Source organism: Vanellus vanellus (assembly GCF_965231255.1).
Source record: "Vanellus vanellus genome assembly, chromosome: Z".
Lineage (NCBI taxonomy): Eukaryota > Metazoa > Chordata > Aves > Charadriiformes > Charadriidae > Vanellus > Vanellus vanellus.
The window spans coordinates 73,186,064-73,211,808 of NC_138908.1; the positions used below are offsets into that span (position 1 = coordinate 73,186,064).

General features: G+C 40.4%; 1 protein-coding gene across 1 annotated transcript; it reads left to right on the forward strand.

Annotated features, from left to right (window-relative positions):
* Positions 1–427: 427 nt before the first annotated feature.
* MRPS30 (mitochondrial ribosomal protein S30) lies at positions 428–5,334 on the forward strand (the record flags this gene model as incomplete). Its single annotated transcript, XM_082497509.1, has 5 exons — positions 428–1,196; positions 1,454–1,599; positions 2,653–2,755; positions 3,295–3,471; positions 4,868–5,334. 5 exons carry the CDS (start codon positions 428–430, stop codon positions 5,134–5,136), a joined length of 1,464 nt encoding a protein of 487 aa, XP_082353635.1. The 3' UTR covers positions 5,137–5,334.
* Positions 5,335–25,745: the final 20,411 nt, after the last annotated feature.

Consider the following 25,745-nt stretch of genomic DNA (forward strand, 5'->3'; position numbering starts at 1 on the left):
GCCTGAGATGTGGGCCTCCCTCCTAAGTGTGGACTCGTACTGTGAAGAAAGGGTCAGCAGCCAGCCCACCCCTCAACATACGGCCATCGCTGCACTACGGGGCAAGCCCCGCTGACAGGATCCCGCGTGAGGCCCGGCACTTCCGGCCGCCTCCCGCTGTGCATCCTGGGAGCTATAGTTCCCGTCCCCGGAGAGGCAGCGGGGCGCCTCTCGCGCATGCGCACAAGCTGCACCGAGCTACGGGGGTGGGGAGATCGGGGCCATCCAGCGACGCGACTCCCGAAAGACCCCGCCCCTTTCTGTCCCGGCAGCTCACTCTCGGAGAAGCTTGCCGATTGGCAGTTGGCTCCTTCACGTGGTTCCAAACGGCCAATCAGATTTTCCAGTTGCCGAACGTTGTCCTTCCGCCGTCTCGAAGCGCTGCGAAATGGCGGCGTCCAAGGGGCGGCGGTTGCTGTGGCACGGCCGGTGCTGGTTCTCGCAGACGGAGTCGGTTGTCCCCCCGCAGACGGAGTCGGCTGTCTCCCCGCAGCCCCCCGACTCGCTCTACCCGCCCATCGTGGCTTCCGCCACGGCGAAGAGCAAAGCGGCCAAGCGGCGGCGCCTGGAGCATTTCAACCAGCGGGTGCACGCGGCGGCCTCCATCGAAGAGAAGCTGCGGCTCTACGGGCAGCTGCAGCGGCCCAAGTACATGGTCTACCCGCAGACCTTCGCCCTCAACGCCGACCGCTGGTATCGGAGCTTCACCAAGACCGTCTTCGTGCCGGGACTGCCCCCGAGACCGGCGCCGGCAGCCGCGAAAGCCCCGGGAGCGGTGGCGCCGGAGGCCACGAAAGCCCCGGGAGCGGTGGCACCGGAGGCCGCGAAAGCCCCGGGAGCGGTGACGCCGGAGGCCGCGAAAGCCCCGGAGGGCGCGGCGGGTGCGGCGGCCCAGTCCGCCAAAGCCCCGGAGACAGGAACGACAGTACCAGGGGCTGCGAAAACCCCGGTGGGAGCAGCGCCGTACCTGGATATTGGCGAGCTGCGCTCCCTCGCCTGTGACGCCCTCCTTCAGGAGAGCTTCTACCAGAACAAGAAGCGGCCGTTCCTCTACCGCGATCAGGACCACACGCCCGGCCCGTTCCTGACGCAGCTCGTCTCCACCCTCGCCGCTTTTCTGTGCGGCCGCAACCCGCTGCTGGCTGCCTCCTCCCTTGGTGCGGAGCGGGGGTTGGGGGGGGAGAGGGAAGTGGGAATCCTTGGGCGGTGGGGCCGGTCTGTGAACCCGGCAGGAGTGCTGCTGGTGTAGCTGAGTTCAGACCATCGCTAGTGATTCATCTCGTCTCCTCTGGCCCACGCGCTGCAAGTGGATTTTGATTTTTCTGTTTTACTGCAGCTACAGAACAAGAGTTGGGAGGGTTTTAAGTGCAAAGGGGTGATCTCTGTTTCTCTCTGTCCCTCTGTTCTGTTTCAGATCTAAAACCTGAAGTTAACTATTACTGGCATCATGGTGAAGAAGTTGTTGTTCATGGACATCGAAAGGGTAGAGTTGATCCGGTGCGATTTCAGATAGATGATCACCCTCACCTCCAGATCCGTGTGCCAAAGCAGCTTCCAGAGGTGAGGGAGTATATTTTCAACAGCAAGTTAATTGCGTGCGTTTTCACTTACGTTCTCACAGCCACTGAAACCATGCAATAGGTAGTTTGTGGAGGACCTGGTTAATCAGGCATGTAGCACATTTATGCATGTTTTCATTCTTAATGCCTTTACTACGTTATTGTGGTAAGTGCTTTATATAAAGATCTTGAGGCAATCTTCTGGACTTCAAGTTGGTCTTCTATGTGGTTTATATGAAATACATGTTGTTATACTTAAATAAATGAAGTTTTTAACTTATTTATGCTTGTAAGTGGAAGCAAGAATAAAAAACGTGGCATGGAATGTTCTCTCAGTGGAGGAGGGTAAGATGAGAGAGTTGGACAAGAAAAGGAGTAAGAGAGAGCACATATAATAATGTGAGTTTTCTTACGTGTTAGTACTGCTTAATAGTTGTTTTCTTGAATGCTCAGTTTTCTGGAAACTGATTCAGTATTCTAATCTTGTAGGTTTATACAACCATAATTGTGTAGTCTGTGAGGCAGTTTCCACCACAAACAGAAAACTCCACTTTCTGAACATTTCTTGCTAACTTAATTGTACAATTTTCTTAGGTTAGTACTGTCCAATGTTACAAACCTTGGCATTTTGAAAGAACTATCTAGGTGATTAAAAATGTTGCATAGTGCAAAACGCTGAGTACCTTTAAACTCACTCTGTTGGTTCAAGGTAGTTTATTGATGGCTATTAGAAATGTTCTCACTCATCTTCTACAGAAGTGGATTCTGGTTTTGAAGATAGTCCCAATTGGCAACTTTGTTAGCACCTTTTCACACAATGTCTTTTGGATGCTGTAGAAAATTCAGACATGAATGTAAGATGCATATACTAGAACTCATCACAAGACAAAAAGTTCTCATGCAAAATACTAATTTCAGTTAAAGTTATATACATGGTGTATGTAAGCAAGACTTACACCTTCTGCTCTCTGACCAGAAAGTGGCATATTATGTGAGGCCTGCTGTCAGAAACGTGTCTTACATCACATCTTTTCTTTCTTCTATTTCCTTAAAGTTTGTACCACTGGAGTCAGATCTTGGAGATGTTCCTGTTATTGATCACAAACCATCCAAACTGCCCTTGTTCAAAAAGCAGTACGAAAACAAGGTGTTTATAGGTAAGAGTTTTTTGTCATGAAATGTTAACTGCTTTATTTGCTTAAAAAAAAAGAGGGGAAAAAAACAAACCCAACCCCCAAACGCTGCCCCCTGGATCTTTATCTTCCCATCAACAGAAAAAAAAAATTGTATATTTTTATGCATAACTATACTATATAAATATATATAGTATTTAAATGTCTGTTGAGATTCTGTGTCAGTTAGACAATGCAGAGTAGCACCTTCCTGCGCGTATGTACTCTGTTTCCAGATTCGCTTGCAGAAGTTGGGTTGAATAGAAAATTGGCAGGAAACGGACATTGAATTTTGATACATCTTGGCAGAGACATTTTATGTGTATGTGTACTCTTGCCTTTCGGAATTGGGCAAGCCCTCCAGTCTTGCCGAGAAATTGAGTTATATCAACATTTATACAGATGTACAGTAGAGGTTCTAAGCTTGAGTTGTTTGTCGTCTAATAGTAAAGATGCATTTGTATGCATAATAAAGAGTGTTCTTGTGACTGACTCTTAATTGTTTTTTTGGGGGGGAAACGCAGGATCAAAAACAGCAGACCCATGCTGTTATGGACACACCCAGTTTCATCTTATTCCCGATAAATTAAAACGGGAGAGGTTTGTAAAAGCAAATCTTGAGGATCAGATTGAAGTTGTTTATCGAGCTAATGGTATTGCAAGTCTCTTTGCCTGGACAGCAGCACAAGCAATGTATCAAGGTGAGACAGTCAACTTGATAAATTCTTCCTGGTGATGAATGCCTACGGTAAAGTTCTCTAACCTTTTCTCTCCAGTACCTTTTTCTCATGCTCTTTCTTCTGAAGACCATGCTTTAAGTAGGTCTTTGAAAATTTAAATGAAGCAGACCTTACACAAGGGAGTTAGTTAAGACTTTGTCTTTGAGTACCTTGACTCAGGGAGAAATAAGTACACAGAAAAATATCTTTTCATATGTAACACTAAGCCTATGCAAACTCCTCAGTCTTGCATTCATGTGCGCCACATTTGTTACGGGGAAAGGCAGTAGATATCAAGCAGTTTATTTATTTTTTTTCTGAAACAGCTATGTTGCTTAGCTCCTTGTTTCAGGAATGCCAATTCTATGAAACTAGAATCTGTGAAAGAAAAATGTCAGCAGCCTTACTTCAGAATTTTATGCCTATGTTTGTCTAAAAACTCCGAAAGACCTGGATGGATAGACCTAGATCAGTGTTTTGCTTATTCATGCAAATGTAATTGTTATGTAGTGTTACTGGAAGTTACCTGCTGATTTGTAGTTTCACTTGTGAATCAGAACATGGAAGAAAAATCCTTTGACTATGATGTATATTGCTGGCTTTGCATCAATTTATTTATGTAATGATATGTTAGAAAGCTTAACTTTTTTTGTGGATGTAAAACATTGCAGTCAACTAAGTCTTGGCTTCAAAGCTGGCTACAGTTGTAAGCATGAGTTACAAGGACAGCATGATTCAAATCTATGAAGCTTTTTCTTCTGTAACAGTTTCTAGCGAAGTTCATTGTACATGATACTAAATATCTTTCAACTATATTACTGTGTGTGCTAGCACACATGCATAAATACATAAAGAATATATTTTTAAAAGACTTAATGCTCAGCAGGGATTGTTTGAAGCAGTAATACTTACTGACATAGTGTTCTTGGCGTAGTCTGGCTGGTTGCTTTAGTTACGGACATGCATATGTACACATCCTTCTATCATGAAATAAATGTGCACTGCCATGAGAATTGTGGAGTAATTGAAAGACATTTCCCCTCAGATCACTTGTAGGTCTTGGATGCATCAATAACTTCCATAATTTTGAGAAGTCACTTTGGCTGATCAGTGTGGGTTTTTTATCAGTCAGCAATAGGAAACTGTGTACAAAATGCAAATATGCCACTGTGTCCCTGATCTTGGATGTATCCTTAATTGGTGTATTTTAGTTTGTATGAAGAATGGTTGTGTTGCTAAAGCAAACAGGACTTTTTGCCTTACTATGTGGCTGATGCCATTCCCATTATTTTTCTGTATTTCAGGATCAGCATTTAGATGCGTGTGCTGATAGGAATTTTGAGTCCTGTATAACTAGTGTTGTTTCTCTATTTTATAGGATTCTGGAGTGAAGCAGATGTGACCCGTCCTTTTGTATCACAGGCAGTAGTGACTGATGGAAAATACTTCGCTTTCTTTTGTTACCAGCTAAATACTTTAGCACTAACTGTAGAAACTATTCAAAATAACCCTCGGAAGAATATTTGTTGGGGTACAGACAGTAAGCCATTGTATGATGTTGTGGAAGATGGTAGTGTGAAAGGCTTTAATGATGAAGTTCTGTTTCAGTTGGTTCGTTTTCTGTTAAATAGGCCAAAAGAGTTGTAAATCGTTAAGCAATAAAGTATTCCTGCTTATGTGCCTGAACTTCATTGTAACTCCATGAAGTATGGCCTAGAATATGCTTTGTTCTTAGTCAAGTATTCATCTAGCAAACACTATATCTTGTATGATATTTGGGCCTTATTTCTTTATTTTAAATGTATCATATGGTACACTGAAAAATAAATGTCTAGAATACCTTAATGTCTTTTGTATACTTACTGTTAGAAGTGCATTGCACTAAGTCAAAGTCACGTCAATATTTTATTTTAGAAGTTCCATAGCTCTATGTTGAACTATCACAGCAAAGTATGAATTCATTTGAGCATCTGATTGTGTCACTAGGTAAGTTCTGTCTTGATATTCAGGACCAGTGAAAAATTTCGTATTTTGTTCCTGGAAAGAAATTAGTTGTCTTAAATGGTTACTCATTGTAAGGAGAAAGTGAGCTCAAATTAAGTGTTTCTTAAAAGTGAATATTTGGTAATTTAGTTGTATAACAAGGGAAATTTTTAGACATTTATTGAGCAGTAGTATAAACATGGTGAAACTTGCTTCCAAAGATTATTATGAGCATGCTTACACATTTTCAATCCGTCACCTCAGGGATTGCAAAACTCTAAAATGCATTTGGACTCTACAATTTTCGCTCTAGCTGAGGATCTTGATTTCAGCTGTAGACAACTTGATGTTTTCATTGCTGATACTTGGATGTTTTTAGTAGGCTATATCCGAGCCCAAACCGTGACTAGAGTCTCTGATTAATAAGATATAAGGTTTAAGGACTGTTCAGGAATATTTACTTATCAACAAAATACATCTGGTTTTGAGGTAACAGGTTTTGAGGTAGTTGGACATGCCTAGAGTTTTACATAGTTCTGTACACTGCAACTGACCTTTTTGGAATTTTCCAGTGTTGTTAAGAGTCAAGGAGTTTGTTTTTAAAGAGAGTACTGAATCATACATGACTCTTGTTGAAATACTTGCCTGCACATTCTTCATCCTGAGCAATTTGGGATCCTGCTTCCTGTTGTAAACTGGTTTACAGAGTATTCTGCTAATGCAAGATGAGGTAACTGTAGAGTCTTACTTGAGTGGTACTTTGCTAATGTTGGAATGAACTGTAGTTGTTGCTTTCTCCACCAGCAGAGGATAATCTAGATAAGCAAGATGTGCTTGAGTACTGGTTTCTTTTTAACAGAAGTAAAATGTTCTTAAGGACTCTTTACGTAACAATGTTTGAGTATTACTAGTTCTCATCACTACTGATCCTTAGGTTAAATGAACGTTCCATGTAGGAACAACAGATAAACTGCTGTGTAGGCACGTTGATTATAGAGCATGACTTGTGACCAACTTAGAAGTCAGTGATTGATACTTGTTTTCTGGTGTGCCAAAGGGATGGTGCAAAATGAATGATAGTATACTAAAAAAAAAACAAAAACAAAAAACCCCCAAACAAACAATTGAGTATTCTGACCCTGCAGACAAGCTTTACAGTTGGTGCAATATGGTATTGCCTTCAGCTTGAAACCGTAGGAGTTGCATACAAGTAGTGGCTGTGGAAAGCTGACATGTAGAGTCAAAGAAACTCCTGCTCCCAGGGTAAAAGAAACACTAATTTTTCTGTGATTCGGCCTCTGTCTCTCCTGAGGTTTCAGCTGTAGTAAAGCAAATTCAAAGAACTTTTTTTCCTTTGTGCTGCTTTACTAGTGGCTGAAATATGACTGTGCATGTGTAACCTGGTGGAAGAACACAGTACTGGAGCGAGGGCGAAAGGGAGGAAGGCTTAGCATGAGCTGGCTGTTTTGTAATTGCAAAGTACTGACTTCAGCTTTCTGCAGTTCACTCAAAAGGTAAGGGGATACACTGGAAAAGCAGTGGGTGGCACTGTTTTACCTTCTACTGGGGAAAAAGTGTAATGGGCGTTCTGCTTTTTTGTCACTGACTGGCAAAGTTGAGACATCGTAATGTATGCAGTTTTCTACAGCAATCTTTCATCTTGTACTCATCTGTTCAGGGTGTTTAATGCTGCCTGACAACAATAAAGTCAAAAGAAAGCTCTTTTTTCTTTAAAGATTGTATAGCTACTAAATATTTAAAAGCAGAAAGCTTAGAAGCTGCAGCATTCCTGTTCTTAGCCTTTGCTCAGCAGAAACCTCCCATGATTCTACTTCTTTAAGTCTTGTGGGAGGGTCATTCTTTAGCATTCTGTTTTGTAGAGTTTGCTGTTTAAAAGAAACAAAGAAAGGTGATTAAAAGAACACAGGATGAAAATCTCCCAAGTTTGATCCTTTTTCCTGTATTCGTTTCTGTGTAGGCCTATTGGAGCATATCACAAGGGAACATGAGGCAGAATCTAAAAATAAGATTTGGCTTTACATGAGGCAAGTATTTTCTCTAGCAGTGAACTATTTTGCTTAAAACTGGTATTGCCTTCAAGTGGGTGACTGATCTATGAAATTCTACCTCTATGGTTGTTTCAGATTATGAGACTGCAAGTGGTGACTTGGAATGGAACTGCCTAAGCAGCCTTTCCCAAAATGAAAGTGGAAAGGAGCAGATGGGAAGACTGAAACTGTATAGGGTCACATTGCACCGAGTTGTTGGGGTAGACAGTTGTGTTTCATTTCAAAGAAGAAATAGCTTCAACATTTATTGTGTCTGCTTGGTCATGCAGAAGTCTTTCCTCTGTACTCTGTACTAAGTACTCTTCTGTACTCAGGGTTTCTGTCATCAGAGAAGACACCTGATCCTTTTATCTCAGAAGATAGATGTTCTGGAGCTCCACTGAGGGTTTTTTTTTCCTGAGGCAAGAGCAACTCTCGAAGTTGGCTGTTGGTGAGAGTCTATTGAGAAATTGGCCTAAGTATTTCTGATGGAAGCAATGAAAGCAGTTTTCCAGTGCATCCTGTGCTAAATGAGCAATCCCCAACCAGTGATATAACCAAAGTGCAGCAGAGTAGGGAGACCTGTGAAGTTTGCATTGAGTTAGCACGAAGTCTGGTCTGGTGCGAAAGAATAGCGTCCTGGAATCAAAACTGAGTCTGATAAACATAGCCCAAGAAAGCTTGTGGAAGAGATAGCACAAGAACTTTTTCATGAAGGACGAAACTTATGAAATGTGTAGAAGTGCAAAGTAGATGGACTTATGAAATGGGTAGAATTGTCAAAGTAAATGGAACATCAACAAACTAATGATGAAGACTGTGAAGTAAGCTAGCAATGACAAAACTTGAGGTGGCATCAAAACCAGACTGTTTGCAAACTGTATGTGCCTCCATGTACATTATATCTTAGTAGTGTACCAGAACACCACTGACATAAGACCTTCAAGTAATACGAGTTGAGGGACTTAAAACCCCCCATGAATTAGAAACATACACAACAGCTAGTATGAAGTCCTCTGTGTCTGGGACCAGGGAACACCAAATGTGAAACAGGTTTGAGGTTTTTTTTCACATTCTCTCTCTTCCAACAGATTGTCATTCCCACCAAAAGCAAGAAAGCCAGTCACCATAAAGCAAAACAAAAAAAAATCCCTGGCAAAGGAAGGGCACGTAATTGCTTAGGGAGGGGTGTTCCTGTGATTCCATTACTGAAAATTACTTTGGTATTCCTGGATAATACTGAGTATTGGTAGAGTGGAATCCCACAATGGATCTGAGACTGGTAGGGGAAAAGAAGTGACTGCTCCCCCTCTTTTGCTATTGTGAAAGGATGGCAAGTGCAGATAACACTGCATTTGATCATCTAATACAAGCTGAGGTTATATCAAGAACATGATAGAAATGAGAAGTTGTTCAGCCAGGTCTAGGTGGATTTGATTTCAGGCATTTGTCAGATGGATCTCTGGGAAGAGTTCTTAGCAGGGGCAAGTTCTTTTGGCTGGTTAGTCACAGGAGAGGTTCCAGATAGTATTAAACAAGCTTTTGATTGTTTTGATTCTGGAAACCCTGGACCTTGAATTTTTGGAGGACCAGTAATGTAAACGGAGGACCAGTAATTTAAATGGAGGCCAGTAATGGTTACACAGATTGTGCTGCAGCCCTTCTATAGTACAGTGACAAATTTTGTAAAGTTTACCCAGTAAATACGTGGTAAAATACATTTTCAGAACTGAGTTTCTTGGAAGACTGGCTGTCCTACATCTAGAAATAGGTTAAAAAGAACTACAAGCTACAGGAATTTAGAGTGTGGACACTACTAATGCATTTATTACTGCATGTTGTGATGTGAAGTTGTGGACCTCACTACATCCTCCTACAGGAGAAGGAGTTTAGAATTAAGGGATTATTTGTATCTGTTTCAGAATGAAGGAATGCAGTCTAAAGTCTGCCTTGGTATTCAGCCTGGTGACTAAGCCATTGATTTTGAAGATGTGAGGTTAACGATAGTTTCCTTGGCTTTGAAGATGATCTGGGTGGGCCACTTACGACCAGTAACAGATGCCCTGTGTGTGAGGAGTTTATTTACAACCTTTTCAAAAAATCCTTGAAGAAGTCGAAAGTAGATGGACATTTAGCATGCTTTTTTGTGCCTCTGCAGGACAAAGTGCTACCCAGCCTATGCTATTGGAAAGATAGATAATTCTTTCAGACAGGACAGGCAGCTTTATGGTGTCTGCTCAGCTGTATTGACCTGTAACTATCTGCAATAATTTTTAATTTATCCTTTCTCTTTTTTTTTACTGTGCATGGTTTATGCATAATTTGAAAGTTCTGTCTTTAGCTGAAATATTCTTTGAGTGTTAAGTATTTCATTTTGGTCTTTTAATAACTGTTTGAAGTTCAATTTGTTGAACTGTATCTGCTACAGAGTCTTCTCTGTGTTACCTTTCTTATTCCAACTAAATCATGCTTGATTTCATTTGTTTCTTTACTTATATAGCAACAAGACTTGATCTTAATGTGTCTCCTTTAAAGGAAATCTTCCTTCCATTTCTTTCCTCTTTTTTGCTTTCAATATTTGTTTAACCTGTAATCAACTCAGTACACATTATCACTGCTGTCAAGGACGTGATACAAGATCGTTATCACCGTTTGAAGGTGTAACTTCGAACACAAGAGTGTCTGCCGTGCAAATGTGCATGCTTTTGTCAGTCAGATATCCCAGAACACGTTTAAATGTCAACCTCGATTTTCAGCCTGTAAAAGCTTTTTGTTTGTTTGTTTTTCTGCATGACCTTATTTCTCTAGGTAATTGAAGGTGATCAGGAGTTGGAATTTTAAAACTCGAGTTCTGGGATTGTTTAGCCTTGAGAAGATAAGGCTCAAGAGGTATCTTACCAATGTGTATAAATACCTGATAGGAAAGAGTGAAGAAGATTTGGCTGGGCTTATGTCAGTGGTATCCAGTGAAAGGGCAAGAGGAAATGGCCAGAAACAGAAAACCAGGAAATTCTACTTAAACATAATTTATTTTTTTACTATAGTAGCAATCGATCATGGGGACAGGTTGCTCAGAGAGGGATATGGGGTTTCGTTCTTGGGGACACTCAAAACCAGACTGGTCTGCCCTGGGAAACCTGTTGTAGGTGACCCTGTCCTGAGCAGGTTAGGTGGACTAGACAAGAGGTGCCTTCCAACCTTAACTACTCTACGATTCTGTGAAAATATAATAGTGGTCTGTGTGTAGATGAGATGCTATAAATGAGTAGGAAGAAACCACGTGAGGAGATTTGGGTAAATAGTAGACTTTGGGCCTGGACCTTCTCTCTTTTGGTCTTAGTGTGGCTGTCCATGTTTGTGCATTAATTCAGGGCAGAAAAATTTTACTTGATGTGCAGCTGCAAATGGCTTCAGCCATAGAAGACCCTTATATTACATCTTTCTTTCTTGGCAGAGTACTGACACTGAGAATGCAGTTAAGAATTGTTGCATCCCCAAATTTATCTCAAAGCCGATTTGCCTCTGAGCTTCCTATCAATATAGTAATTCTTTACGTATGACCTGTGACATGCCCAAGTGTCTCCTTTCCTCTGGAAGGCAACAGCAGGCAGACTCAGCCTGCGTTGTCTGTATAAGAATGTAGGTGTTTCATTCTATATATAAGCATAGATATCAAATTCAAACTTTTCCTGAACCTCCCAGTGATAACTGCTAGAGTAGGACACCATTCTTTCTGAAGGTATGTAGTGTTTTATCTGTGTGAATAATGATACACTCTAACCCAGTTACTGTTAAGAGGCTCATGTCAAATGTTTTATTAGGGCAGAGATGCCCAAATAAACTCTTTTGAAAATCCTGTGTGAATACGCAGACAGACCTCGCTATGAAAACTTCTCAAGTTGATAAGGAAAGTGAAAAAGGATGGGGAAAAAGTGGGGGAACAGTAATCCCTGTTTCTTAGAGAAATTATCTAAAAGCATAAAGATAAAATTGAGGTAGAATTAAGAGTCAGAGTCTTTGGTAGGATAATGTGATTTAGGGTTGTAACTGTGTTTACACAAAGTATTTGCACTATGAGATGACTTTGATAGTTTTGAAAGTAATAACAAGATGTAATCTGATGTTTCTTAATAGCATGTTATTCTTGATGAATGTCATTGGGGACTGAATATTTTAAAAAAATACTTATATGCTTAAATGTTGCAATTAGGTAGGTTCCCATTAGGATTTTTTAAAGTATCTAAACAGGTTAGATTCTGAAATCCTAATAATTTTAATGGCGTTTTAATTTAGGTTTCTAGGGTACATAGATATTTTGATGATTTTTTAATGTACTTCTAAAGACACTGACTTGCCTTTTGAAAATGTTCAGCAAGGTTTCATTACAATACAAATCTACTAAATAAAGCATTCAGCTTTGCTCAGGCTGGGCAGTACATAACTTCTGAAACATGCTGCTCTTCACTCTTGTAAGCATAGTATTATGCTGACCATGAGCTGAATTAGCACATGGCCAGCCTTGCATTGAATAGACACTAGGCAAAATCAACATAATGACTGTGTATTTGGACATTTGCCCTCTCTGGAGACATACCTGCTGGGCTTTTCTGAAAATGTCATATGTGCACAAAGAATTATGGCTTAAAGAAATCAACTATGTTTTTGTTACATGCCATTGGATCAGACTTTGGCATTACCTTGACTCTGTGGATGGCTGGAAGCAATAGGGACGGAAGTTTAAATGTCAAGTGTGATGTTGCCATTTTACCTTCTGTGTTAAAAGATGTCTAGGAAAGGGCAGGGTTGAATGAAACACCTCACTGAGTACAACTTGAGCCAAATAATGTAAGGAAACAATTGGGAAGACAGAAGTCAAGTCTATCTCCTAAAAGCAAACTCTGAACTAAGGGGAGTAAAAGTGAACTGTGCATCTCGAAACTGTAAACAGAGATTTCGTTAGAGGAGAGGATGGATTATTTATGTGATCTAAAAATGGTGACTTTGAAAAATAGCAGCTAAAGGGATTAAAATAATGCAAAATATGTGGCTTGATTGGTTAGATATTAATATATTTAATCGATTTTGACAATAAATAACCAAGATGAGGCACCTCTGGGCTAGGCATGTGTATGTGAGCACCCAGCCAAGCCGGTTTCAGAGCACAACAGGTGAGATGCAGGGAGTTGTCATCCCACTCAGCTTCATCTCCGCCTTGCCTTGTCTATGCTGAGATAACTTGGGGGGAGCTGCAAAACAGCTCAGCCCGGGGTTGTCTCAAGATTGCATCGTGATGAGAACCGAAACCAAATGGCCCTTAACAAACAAAATGCCCTGAGTCCCATCCCACCACTATTCCCGTGACTTTGAGCGCTAGACAACACAAAGTGGCAACAGAGACTTAGCTGTTGCACCACCAGAGGGAAATATCCCACATAGTGTAATCCCCTCAGGCACAATCCTGCACCCTCACAGAATCAGGAAATATAAACCACAGGATTTGGGGAGAAAAATGGGGAATCTTCCAATGATACAGCTGGCCTGTAGGAGATCCGTCCCCCCCAGTCCTGGACACTGTACAGGGTAACTTCTCAGGGATTGAGCGATTTTACCTGAGGGAGGGTAAGTGACTAAGAAACATACGTATGGTATATGGCATGCTATTAAGTTTGTGATTGGTGCACTCTTTTAAGGTATTAATATCTAGCGCGCTTGTGGTTAGTGTTGTTACTTGTCGGGTTCATTTGCAGGTTGCAATAGTGTATCCCGCTAAGTTCTTTTAAACCGCAATAGTGTAATCGCCATTGTACACATAGGACTTGCAATAGTGATGGATTGGACCTGTGAGTAAAGTTCAAATAAAGTGTTAATTTGAACCTCCCAGTGAAGTCTTTTTTCCCGTTTCGTCACAGCATGTCCTTACTAAGAGACTTGCGTCCAAAATCCTATTGATGCACACTAGGAAGAAGATTGACTAAAAGAGAGGTCTGCTAACAGGTGTGTGTATGTGTTCAGAGATACGGGCAAGTGCCAGAGTATTTGGGTGTTATGAGTACAGAGAAGGGTGTGGGTGGAAAGCCTGTAGTAATCAGGTGAAGGATTGTGAGGAAGAAAGAGGGATTTCCACCCCACCCCACCCCACCCCCCACCCTTCTGGAGCTTTCCAGTCTTCTGGAGCCTCCCTGGCTCTTACCAATCTCCCCACTGAGCTCACACACCCTTCTTCTCACAAACTCCTTCTGGGCAGACTCTTTCATGTGGCTCTGAACTGTGCATCCTGGATTTCAGCTCCGGTATGATAACCAGGGCAGCAGCCCCCTCTGTGAATCCCACCAGAGGCTGGGTCAGTGCTGACAGCTTAGCCTCACAAATCCTGCAGGGGGAGTTTCCTTCTCCCTCTTGTGCTTTTAAGGTACTTAAAAATTTAGGTGTCTAGATGGGGTTGCTAAAGCAGATTTAAGTTCATAGAGAATACCTTGCCTAATGGAAGCGCTTTCACTAAAGCATAGTTGTTGTGTATAGTAGTTTCACCTCTTTTGGAATCAGTGGAGGGAGAGACCCCTCCTAAGAACAATTCAGTCCCACTGAGAATTAGTGTAACAATCTCTGTCACTGCCTATTCAAAGACAGTAGTGATAATTTCAGTCTCCCTCTTTCTTTACAGTGACGGTGGCTTTGATTCTTTCCTATAGGTCTTAGTTTGCCAGAAGTGTTCTCTGATGCTTGAAATATTATAGCATGGGGAATAGGTGCTTTATGGATCCTTCAGAGCTAGGTATCCCAGTCACTGCCGTTCAAAAGGAGACTGGACTGGGTAATCAAGGTGACTTCCCCAGGCATCCATGCAATAATCTCTGTATCCTTTAGAACTTCAAGCACTGTTGTACACAAAAGATGTAATAATTATTTTTTTAAAAGCAATAATAGTATCTGATTAACTTTTCTTGGTCTCAGCCACTAGGAGGAATAACTGGATGGACTTCTCAGGGTTCTTTTTTTTTTTTTTTGCTAGTTTCAGCTTTGTGTCCCTGGCAACGTTCTATCTTTGACATTCCTTTTTTTTTTTTTTGGCAGTCTTCAGCAATATTTATAGGAGTGGGAATGTGGCATCCTAACATACTGAAAGCTTTCTATTGTGTTTGTGAAGAAGGTTACTAAATTTCATTAGGGAAAGTCAAGGACATTTTTAACCACATTCAGTGCTTTAAAATCAATGTGCTTCTCTCCTGTCTATAGAAATATATGTAATTTCAAACCAGTTTTCATAGAATCATAGAATGGTTTAGGTTGGAAGGGGCTTTTAAAGATCACCTAATTCCAACCTGCCTGCCATGGGCAGGAACACTTCCCACTAGACCAGGTTGCCGAAGGCCACGTCCAGCCTGGCCTTGAACACCTCCAGGGATGGGGCCTCAGCAACTTCTCTGGACAACCTGTTCCAGTGCCTTACCACCCTCACAGTAAAGAATTTCTTCCTAATGTTTAACCTAAATCTACCCTCTTTCAGTTTAAACTGTTACCCCTTGTTCTATCACTACACTTCCTGATAAAGCCCCTCCCCATCTTTCCTGTAGCCCCCCTTTAACTACTGGAAGGCTGCAATAAGATTTCCCCAGAGCCTTCTCTTCTCCAGGCTGAACTACCCCAACTCTCTCAGCCTGTCTTCCTAAGAGAGGTGCTCCAGCCCTCTGACCATCTTTGTGGCCCTCCTCTGGACCCACTCCAACAGGTCCATGTCCTTCTTGTGTTGTGGGCCCCAGAGCTGGATGCAGTACTTCAGGTGGGGGGTCTCACAAGAGCCGAGTAGAGGGACAGAATCAGCTCCCTCACCTTGTTGGTTTTGAGGTGAGCGGTTTCAAAAATCCTCTAATGTTGCAGCTATTGTTTCCTATGGAAGACAGAATAGTTGTTATGGTATATAATGTTGCTAGCAGAAGGGGAGGAGTCATCACAGGAGGAAAGTGAATGAACAAATATAGTACAGTGTTGGTGCTGAAGTCCAGGGGAATGCAATGTTGAAATCAGTGATGGAAGATTTAAAAAAGCCTGACAATATTTCCATGGAGCTTTTACTGCTAAATTTCAATGATTTGCTACCACTTCATAATCAGTTTTCCCGGTGTCGCTTAGAGTTAACTTCAAAACTTGCTTGCTGTTGTTTAAATGTGATGCAGATTCCTCACATGTTTTGTGGAGAAAAGGTGAGGCCTTTTAAATTCAGATGCTGTCCTTTATTCCATGTGAAGATTGGAATGGAAGCAGTGTTTGCAGCCTGACTTTCAGATGAATACCTAATGGAAGCAAAACCCTTCTTCCCTGAGCAAGAAGAGTGATTTTTCCTTCAACACCCACTCATTTCACTGTCTTCTGGGGGAAAAGAAAATTAAACATAAAGTGGAATAGGAAGGTGCTTATTTTGAGTACTGTAAAAAGAACCAAGGAGCTCGTTTGCAGATGGAGTTTAACCTTATGTTCCTTACTTCACTGTCACTCAGTTTTTACTGGGAAGCTGTTCTGAGAAGCTTCTGCTGCATTTAATAGTATGCAAATTGTAGTCTCAGTTGCACTGCTATAAATTTGGAGTTACTTTATTGAAGCATTTTACTAGACTAGCAATTGTAGTACTTGGCTGCTCTGTTACTATATATGAATGTATGAAGCCCAATAGTTATTGACTTCTGAGAGCCAAAAAAATTCTGGGAGTGAGGAAACACACTGCCTTTTTTGTCCAGAAATGGAAATGAAGACAAGGGGACTTTTGTATGTACTGGAAGAGTAGGGGTGCATGTTAAAGCTGAAAAAAAAAAAAAGAACAGAACTGAGAACTATTAACTAACTAGGAAGAAGCATCAAAATAAACAGAGTATGATAAAATATTTGGGATAGTGCAGAACATCATATTTCCATAGATAACCACACTTAGAACTACAGACCCATATATCAACTCCCGACCCCATTATTTTTTTTTTAAGCATATTATATATGTTTGTGAGAATATATGAGAAAATACTCAGTAACAGTGACCCATCAAATTTGCAAGAGGCAGCTCTGTGGAGTCTGTTTTCAAGGAAGTGCTTCAGAACCTTCATGCAATTCACACTTTTGTGTATTTCCAAATGGTATTGCTCTGGAGACTAGGAGCTGGCCTATATTTATGACTAGAGATGGCTGCTAGGTACAAGGAATAAAGTATTAATTTCAATATTCATGTTATTCATGTTTGTTTCTGGCTTCTAAAAAACAGAGGACCTCAATGCTTTGTGTTTACAAAAAAACCCACCAAAATGGCAAAACAAAAACCCACCCCAAGAAGAGAAACCTAAGGAAAAGAATAATAAATCAGATATAGCCAACTTTAGATTGAAATTTGCCAGTTCCCTTTGTCTTGAACATTAACATATTCTGTAAAACTTTGAATTTAGCCCTGTTTGGACTAGTCCGCCTCCAGTGGTCCCTTCTGATCTTAATACTGCTGTACTTCTACAGAAGGAAAGAGGGAAAGTGATGCTAAATTGCTGGTCTCATAAGTGAGACCTCTCTTATGTTACTTTTCAGAGAATGTAGTTTGAAAGAATGTCATAGTTTGAGATTTTTTACTTCTAGTTTATGTTGTAAGCTTGCTTTGTGTGTATTGTGGTTTGTGTTGTGGTTTTCTAGAGGATTTATCTGAGAGCATTTCTGCCATAGGACTTTAAAGTTTTATAAGTTATGTAGAGCTATAAGGTGATAACAGTATTATATATGTATATACATATTAAATATGCTTTATTAATAATTGGGACTGAATATTGAGATAATTGCTAATTTACTCACTGAAATTTTGAAAATTTGCAACAGAAGATGACCTATTCAATATGTGCTTGGGATAAGCAGTTGTTCCTCTTTAAAAGAAGTTTTAGTCACCCCCTCAGGAAGGAAAACTAATCTAATCTGATTTAGACAGTCAGTCACGGAAGGGGCACACAGGCAACAACACGGTCTAAAATGTACTTTCTGAAAAGAGCCCCGTGTACCGAAATAGTTTGGGATCAGCTTTCGGATGTTTCATAAGCAAACCCAAGGTTTAACTTACCAAATAAATGCTTCACAATGAATAATGCACCCAGCTGTAGCTGCAAATGCCATTTGCTCAACTGCTTAACTATTCATCCTTTTGACCAAGGTTTATGGTGGTGTGAAATGAAGCTTAACTTTGCAAATATGGAATGTATAGTAAAATTATCCCCTTTTGTGAAATTGAAGGAATAAGCTTCTGATGGGTGTTTATGTACTGTGCTAACAGATTATAAAAGATTAAAAGGAAATTTTAATGAAGTGAAAAGCAGCCCTTGCAGCTTCTAACCCTCATGATTAGAGGAGCAGAAGCTGGGGGATTTAGGAGGGTTTAGCAAGATAAGGCTGATGGGGTAGGGAGATTATGACCTGCGATTGGAACCAGTTGCTTGTCTAACTCGTATTTCCTTAGATAATGCATTTAGGGCTCTGGTTCTTTCAAGAACAATGAGGGTGAGAACAGCAGAAGAAATGTAGGCTTAAAATAGTTTGAGGCTTATTTTTAATAATCAAATAACAAAGTACAGAAGTCAAACACAGGATCAAAACATAGTGTCATACAACAAAACAGAAGAATACAGCATTTACATATATGTAAAGGGGATGTTGCAAGTCATAGGCTAATGCAATAGTTTTCTATACTTTTTGTAACAAAAATCACGGAAAAGAGGCTTAATACAATGCTTGGGTTTATAACCTGAAGTCTTAATCTTGATTTAAGCATGTTGTTGTGAGAGAAAAGAAACTGTAATACAACTGCAAGTTGTTGTATAAATTATTCAAAAGGAAATGTTTGTTTTAGACCACAAATTATGTAGAATATGTATTATAAAATACTGAAAGCATATGAAGAATCCAGAAGGATATTGATGAAGAGCATTCATAATCGCTAATGAAGGAAAGTCAAAAAAGCTTAAAGTGTTACTGCCAAGATGCAGTTATAAAACTGCTGAAGGACCACAAAGGATGAGTACAGAGCAGAATTATTTTGCTGCTGTATGTTATATGGATTATGCCACTTATCATCCATCTAAAGTGAACTCAAGTTATGGGCACATGTCAGTTTTGCAAATGGGCTTGTTTTCTGTCCTTGCAAAATCCCTGAGACAGTAATGCCCCAAAACAACTGGACTTGCTCTAGCATCAGTGGAGCTTCTTATTTTGCTGCAGTCTGAAGTTGTCCTGGGCTAAGAGCTCTGAGAAGAATTTATTGGCATGGTGCATTTTATTTTGTACTTTAAATATCCATACTTTCCTGGGGACAGGATGGATGAAATTATTTTTAAGATATCATGCACTCACTGTATCATACAATTTCAGAACAGGTACTTTCACTTTCTTTTTAAATGATTGCAGCTGTCAGTTTACAAACTTTCTCATTTCATACTCTGTCTCAGTAAAATCTATTCTTCAAGTTCTAAACAAGAAAAAACATATATCAAACAAAGTTTAGAGAGCCCCTTAGGTTTTTACGTTTGAAACAGTCATTACAAAGACTCTTAAAAAGCAAAGCATTAGAATCGGAGCAGATGAATTGTTCTACTCTGACATGTGGAATGACCATTGAATGAATGGTCATTCATTCAATGACCATTGAATGTATGAATTTGAATTGAAGGTATTGAATTGTTGTATGTATGAAGGTATGAATCCATTTGGACATCTTTATAAGCTCTTCTAGATCCTCAAAGTAGTAAGCTACCTATGGATTTAGTCATCTTCAGGTACCTAAGTTTTAGGTGTATGTCACTAGAACTCTTAATTCCCATCTCAATTGATAATAATATTATATCATTTGAGTGTCTGCCATTCAACTAGTACAAAGCTATCTAAGGACTGATGTTGTCCATGCAGACCACTTGGAACCATATCTCAAAACCATATCAAACCCAAAATCTCAAAGTCCACCCTCAGCGATTCTCAGATGAGGCATTCCCTGGTCTCTTAAGCATGTGAAGACAATCCTGGGGAGATGCAATAAAGCAGAACTGGCCTTCAGAAAGGTGGTCAAAAGATTAACTAGACTTTGCATAACTCTGCTCATGGTTAAGGATTTGTTCTAGAATGTAGAAGACCATGCTGAAATTCCTGCTCATCTGGGTTTGCAGAAGGGGTTTAAATCTCTGTTTCCCAGAACCTAGAGAGTTCCTTTATCACTGAAATATAGATTTTGTGTTTTGCCTGGTTAAGACTTTTTAAAACTTTAGAAGAGGAACTTGAGTGATCTACTTTGGAGAAATGAAGCAGTGGCGAGGAGACTCACCTGGGATAGACATTCAAAGCACCAGTTTGGCGTAAGTATATCAGATACAGAACTGAAGACAGTCTTTCCATGGTCCAATAAGGGCACTACTCTCTGAGCTGATATATATTTGTGATGATTTCCCTTCTTATTTTTGGAAGGTGGGTACCTAATTTCAGGATTGAAGAGACTGATTGACAGTAGACGATGTCTGGGTAACAGGGGGATCTCCTTGTGGCCAGATCATCTTTGTGAGTAATAACATCCCACTCCTTTCCCCATTGTTTCACTCCTGGCTAGCTTAGGTGACTTCAAGTCATTTAGGGTCAGATTTCTGGTTTTGCTGAACTTAGGCTAAAGCTGTACATCTGAACATACCTTTTGAATTGAGAGCTTATCAATCAGCTATCAAAATCTCCACTGTTCCAACTTCTGCAAAAGCACTGAGAATCTCATTTTTAGAACCTGAGACAACTATATTGTGTTTTCTGGACCATCTGTAGTGTAAATGTTAAATAATGAATATTAAATTGTTCCTTATGATAGATCTGCAGGCTGCTGAAAATAGAGTTTTCAAATCTGCTTTTACAAGATTGGAAGAGTGCACGGAAATTGGTCTATAGCTTAGTGCTGGAGGGAATTATAGCTCAAGTTATAATTTCTGTTGATTGACACTCTACTGAATTATTTACCTATTGACTTTTGAAAAGTGGTCTCCATATGGAATAGGGAAATATGTCATTTTCTCTTATCACAGGTGAAACTTGGCAATCCAGCATAAGAAAGAAATAAATAACTTTGCACTAATGGGAACTGGCTTTAGAACTATGATTTGACCAAATAGTTACTATAGCCAATTTTCTGTGAACTTTAAGCTTCAAAGGAAAATTATATCCCCACATTTGCTTGAGGGAAATTTAGTTTAGACAACATTGTAGACCTGAAGAAATGTCCAGAAACTTGTCTGGTTTTATTCTGGTTGTATCAGTCAGTCTAAGCAAAGATACTATTTCTCTACAAACTTGTCCTGCTTACATTCTTACACCATCCTGGATGAAGTAACATTATTATATTAAGCTACATCCATGTGCAGAAAATCCATTTTTTCATGTAATGGAGTATACATTAGTATCTATGATATTCTCTGCACTTCAGTCCTAGAAGAGTCAGCACGAATGAGCTTACACTGATTGTCATGAAGTCAGAGGGTTATTACAACTAGTATCGGAGTTAACAATTCAGTATTTTGTTGGGGTCTGTATGTTATATTACATATGTTTACAGATGTATATAAAGTGAAGTCTTTCTATCTCTGCTTACTGATGTCACAGTATTGTACTTAAGCATTAAAAGCTACTAATAAAACTTCATTTGGTACAGTTCCTTATTTTCATATTCCAGAATCACAGAATGGTAGGGGTTGGAAGGGACCTTCAGAGATCATCTAGTCCAACCCCACTGCCAGAGCAGGTTCACCTAGAGCAGGTTGGACAGGAGCGCATCCAGGCGAGTTTTGAATATCTCCAGAGAAGGAAAGTCCACAGCCTCTTTGGGAAACCTGTTCCAGTGCTCTGTCACCCTCAAAGTAAAGAAGTTTTTCCTCATGTTGAGATGGAATTTCTTGTGTTCCAGCTTGTGACCATTGCCCCTTGTCCTGCCTCTGGGAACCACTGAAAAGTCTGGCCCCATCCTCTTGACACCCACCCTTTAGGTATTTATAAGCATTGATGAGATCCCCTCTTAGTCTTCTCTTCTCCAGCCTAAACAGACCCAGGTCTCTCAGCCTTTCCTCATAAGAGAGATGCTCCTGTTCTCTGGTCATCTTTGTAGCCCTCCACTGGACTCCCTCCAGTAGTTCCTTGTCTTTTTTGAACTGGGGAGCCCAGAACTGGGCACAGTACTCCAGATGTGGCCTCATCAGGGCAGAGTAGAGGAGGAGGAGGATGACCTCCCTTCACCAGTTGGCCACACTCTTTAATGCACCTCAGGATACCATTGGACTTCTTGGCTAATAGAATTTCATAGAATCATAGAATTTGGCACAACTTTTAGCTTGTGAATACTGAAGGTAAAGGACATAATGTGCTGTTTAAAGCAATAGCAAAAATAATTTGTGGTCCTTTCTGCTCGAGGCAAAGACAAGGTTACTTTTGTCAACATCTTTTCTATGAGACAGCTACACTTACAGGATATAATAGTAGGAGCAGGCTTCTAGAAAAAGTCATTACAGTATTCTGAACAAACTGTGCTGGAGAAGATAATTGAACCTTATGAAGATTCACCTGTAGGGGTTTCATTTTGTCCCTCTTTATTTTTCTGTTTTCTCTGTGAGATTAGCTTTGACTTTGTAAATTGGATAACAGTGGAGTCTTTTTGAAAATGTTGCTCAGGGTCTCTTGTGTAGACACTTGAATGTTTTTTATTTTATTGTAACTCTTCCACTGAAATAGATGTATTCCCAGATTTCTCTGTGGTGTTTTTTTTTGTTGTTGGTGTTTTTTTTTTCTATTTTTGTGTGTTTGTTTGTTTGTTTGTTTTGTGAACATTTATACAATTCCTGAGATAAAGATGAGCTTTTGGTGTTCTTTTCTTCCTTGCTGCTAATCTGTGAAGTGTGAAAGCAACTTTTGCTTAACAATGCACACATTGGATCTTTATAGCCACGTTTTTGCTAGTCAAAGCAGCAGTCCTTTGCCAGCCTGATGTCTTTTGCTTGCACCTGATGAAGACAAGTGAAATATGGACCAACTGGGAGCCCCCAAATGTAGCCATAATGCTATGTGAGGGATGAATGACCACTTGAATGACTTTGATGATCATTTCATTCACAACTGTAGGGACTGTGTTCTGATATTCTGAAATAAATTCAGGTCTTACTGCTGCTGTCCCCTGCATATCTTGAATACAGTTCATTATCCTTCTAACTTGTTCATTTTCCTGTAGTTTCACCCTCAACATACCTTATTAGCACAGGAATTACAAAATACTTGTTTTAGTCACCCATGAAGTATATCGTGCTTTGAGATTCAAACTGTGACTTCTAGTGTGGTGAGCCGGACGAGGGAAGTAATCATCCCCCTGTACTCGGCACTGGTGAGGCCTCACCTCGAGTACTGTGTTCAGTTTTGGGCCCCTCACTACAAGAAGGACATTGAGGTGTTGGAGCGTGTCCAGAGAAGGGCTACAAAGCTGGTGAAGGGTCTGGAGGACAAACCTTATGAGGAACGACTGAGGGATCTGGGGTTGTTTAGCCTGGAGAAGAGGAGGCTGAGGGGAGACCTTATCACCCTCTACAACTACCTGAAAGGAGGTTTTAGAGAGATGGGAGCTGACCTCTTCTCCCTGGTGACAAGTGATAGGACAAGAGGAAACGGGTTCAAGTTATGTCAGGGCAGGTTTAGATTGGATATTAGGAAGCATTTTTTCACTGAAAGGGTTATTAAACATTGGAATAGGCTGCCCAGAGAGGTGGTGGATTCACCATCCCTGGAGGTGTTTAAGAAAAGGGTAGATGAGGTGCTTAGGGACATGGTTTAGGAGTGGTGGTGTTTTTATCAGGGTAGGTTAACGGTTGGACTTGATGATCTTAAAGGTCCCTTCCAACCTCACTGATTCTATGATTCTATGATTCTATGATTCTACCATGAACAAATTATAAAATAGTTTAAAAAAGAAATTATAGGCTGATTTTTAAGCCAGTGAAGCCATTGTATTTAGACACATTGCCATATATCTGGATTCTTCACAGTGGATGACAGATCAGTTGCAAAATCTGCAGTGGAACTGACATATTTTATCTCTGCTCCTGTCCCCGCAGTACTTTAAACAAGGGACAGCCTTTACCTGTTATGCAATCAGTAGTAAAAAAGAGGCTGGGAAATCCCCTTTAAATATGTTTTATTTAAAAAGTTGTAAAGATATCACTGCAAATTAGCTACATCACAATCATTTCTCATTTATAATAAGAGCAATGACATTTTTTTTCATTGTAATGAGCAGTTTGGACCCTGATATTCAAGTTCAGATGTCTGTTAAGACATTGGGGGAGTTAGACTCCATCAGACCACTATGGCTCAATCTTAGAGCTTGGTGGACTTCTAGCAGCACTTTAAATAAAGAAAAAAGTGTCTTCTGAGGCTGGGGTGCTCAGCATTTAGGGGAATGTGTGAGTTGTGGCTTGCGGTGAGTCTGAATCCCCAGAAATTTAGGCTCTTCCACACTAAAACAGCCTGGCTGGTGGTCTTCATGTGCAGTGGTGCTTTTCACTCATGTTATTGAAGAAGTGAAGGCATCTCTTTGGCCATTTGATATGTGTAGGAAATCTGGAGATGAAAGGGTGCATTTCTGCTTTTTTTTTAAAAATAGAGAGGAAACTATTTTCAGCCTTTCTTGTGAAATCCATCTTCAAATTGAGAGAACCTTTCCTTTTACTCCTGACCCCTTTTTCTTGATGGTATGTGGTTGTTGCTGTCTGGGAGAAATGGATGTAATAAGAATTCTAAACTGGCTAAAAACACGAGGATGCCAATTAACCTTTCATGACATTTATATTGCTGTATTTTTGTAGATGTTACCACCCTGATTTAGGAAAGGAGCAAGAAGTAAAGCTGTTTGGATAGGTTGACATGTTAATTCATAAACGGTTTTACATCTTGGAAAGCAAGGTTTTATTATCAGTTAGCATATAGTGTCCAAAATAATCTACAGCCAGATTTTGAGCTGTATAGAGTGGCTTGGATCATTTTGACTCATTGAACTAATATCAATAAAAGAAAAAGAAAACAAAAGGAAAATGGAATGCCTTTTTTTTTTTCTTGAAGTGAAGGAGAGGTGGGAATATGTCATAAGCATTCATCCTTTCCTGCCTTAGCCCTGTAGTTCAGAAGAGAAGGAGGCAAAAGAAAGTAGCTGAAATAATGATTAGTAATTTGAATAAAATTTATTTCTTTTCTTTCACCTAACATTGTATCTACGGTAGCTGCAATTTATAGATAACTCCATTCAGCATAAAACGAAGCTAAAGTAATTATTTGCTCGGCTCTAGTTATGCAATTGTTCATGATGCTGGGTATTACGAGGACAGTGATACATTAGTTCCAGGAATTGTGTCCTACAGCAAAACTGCAGTCAGCCCCTGTACAAGCAGTTTGAAGATACACAGGATTACTGTTCAAAATTACTGCATGAGCCTCTCCAGTGGAGATTTCATGTTTGTGTTCAAATTAGAGAGGGAAGGTCAGTGCTCAGTCTTTGCCACCAGAGGTCTTCAAAGAACATATTATAGATGTTTTTCCAGTGGCTGAAAATGAGAGGTGCATCTTACAGTCACCGCTGACAGAAGTAGTTGGGAGTAATTTAGTCAAGTGCTTCAAGTCATTATTTGTCTGAGACACAGAATTTGTGTGTGACAGAATTGCTGCTGGAAAACAGGAAGAGCTCTGCTTGCTTTGCATGTCTGTCTATGTCTGGGTCATTTTCTAGTCCCCTGCTTGATGAGGTAGAGATTTTGATAGTGATGAGTTAACAAGAGTTTCTGATTATTTCTTTAACATATGTAAACAGAAGGAAGATTTCAGAGAGCAAAATTTTGTATTCCCTCAGGGGCCAGCTGAGGGATGCTGTGGGCAGGAGTGAGTGGAGCAGATGGAGGTGCTGAGGGTGACCTGTCCTTGCAGGCACACTCCCTTGTGGAGGAAGCTCCCCCAGGATGGACCCTCCTGCATGCACCACTACTCACAGTGAGAGTCTGCCTGACCCTCTGCACCAGTCAAGCTTTTCCTAGCCTTGAGCTGGAGCCTCCTCTCTCAGTTAGGGTGCATATGATGGTATTTTGGATCTGATTCCCTGAATGCTATTGGACAAACGTATTTCTTGGGCTCCCTCTGTACCTTTCTCCCATGCTTAAGGAAGGAAAAAGATTTCCGGCAAAGTAA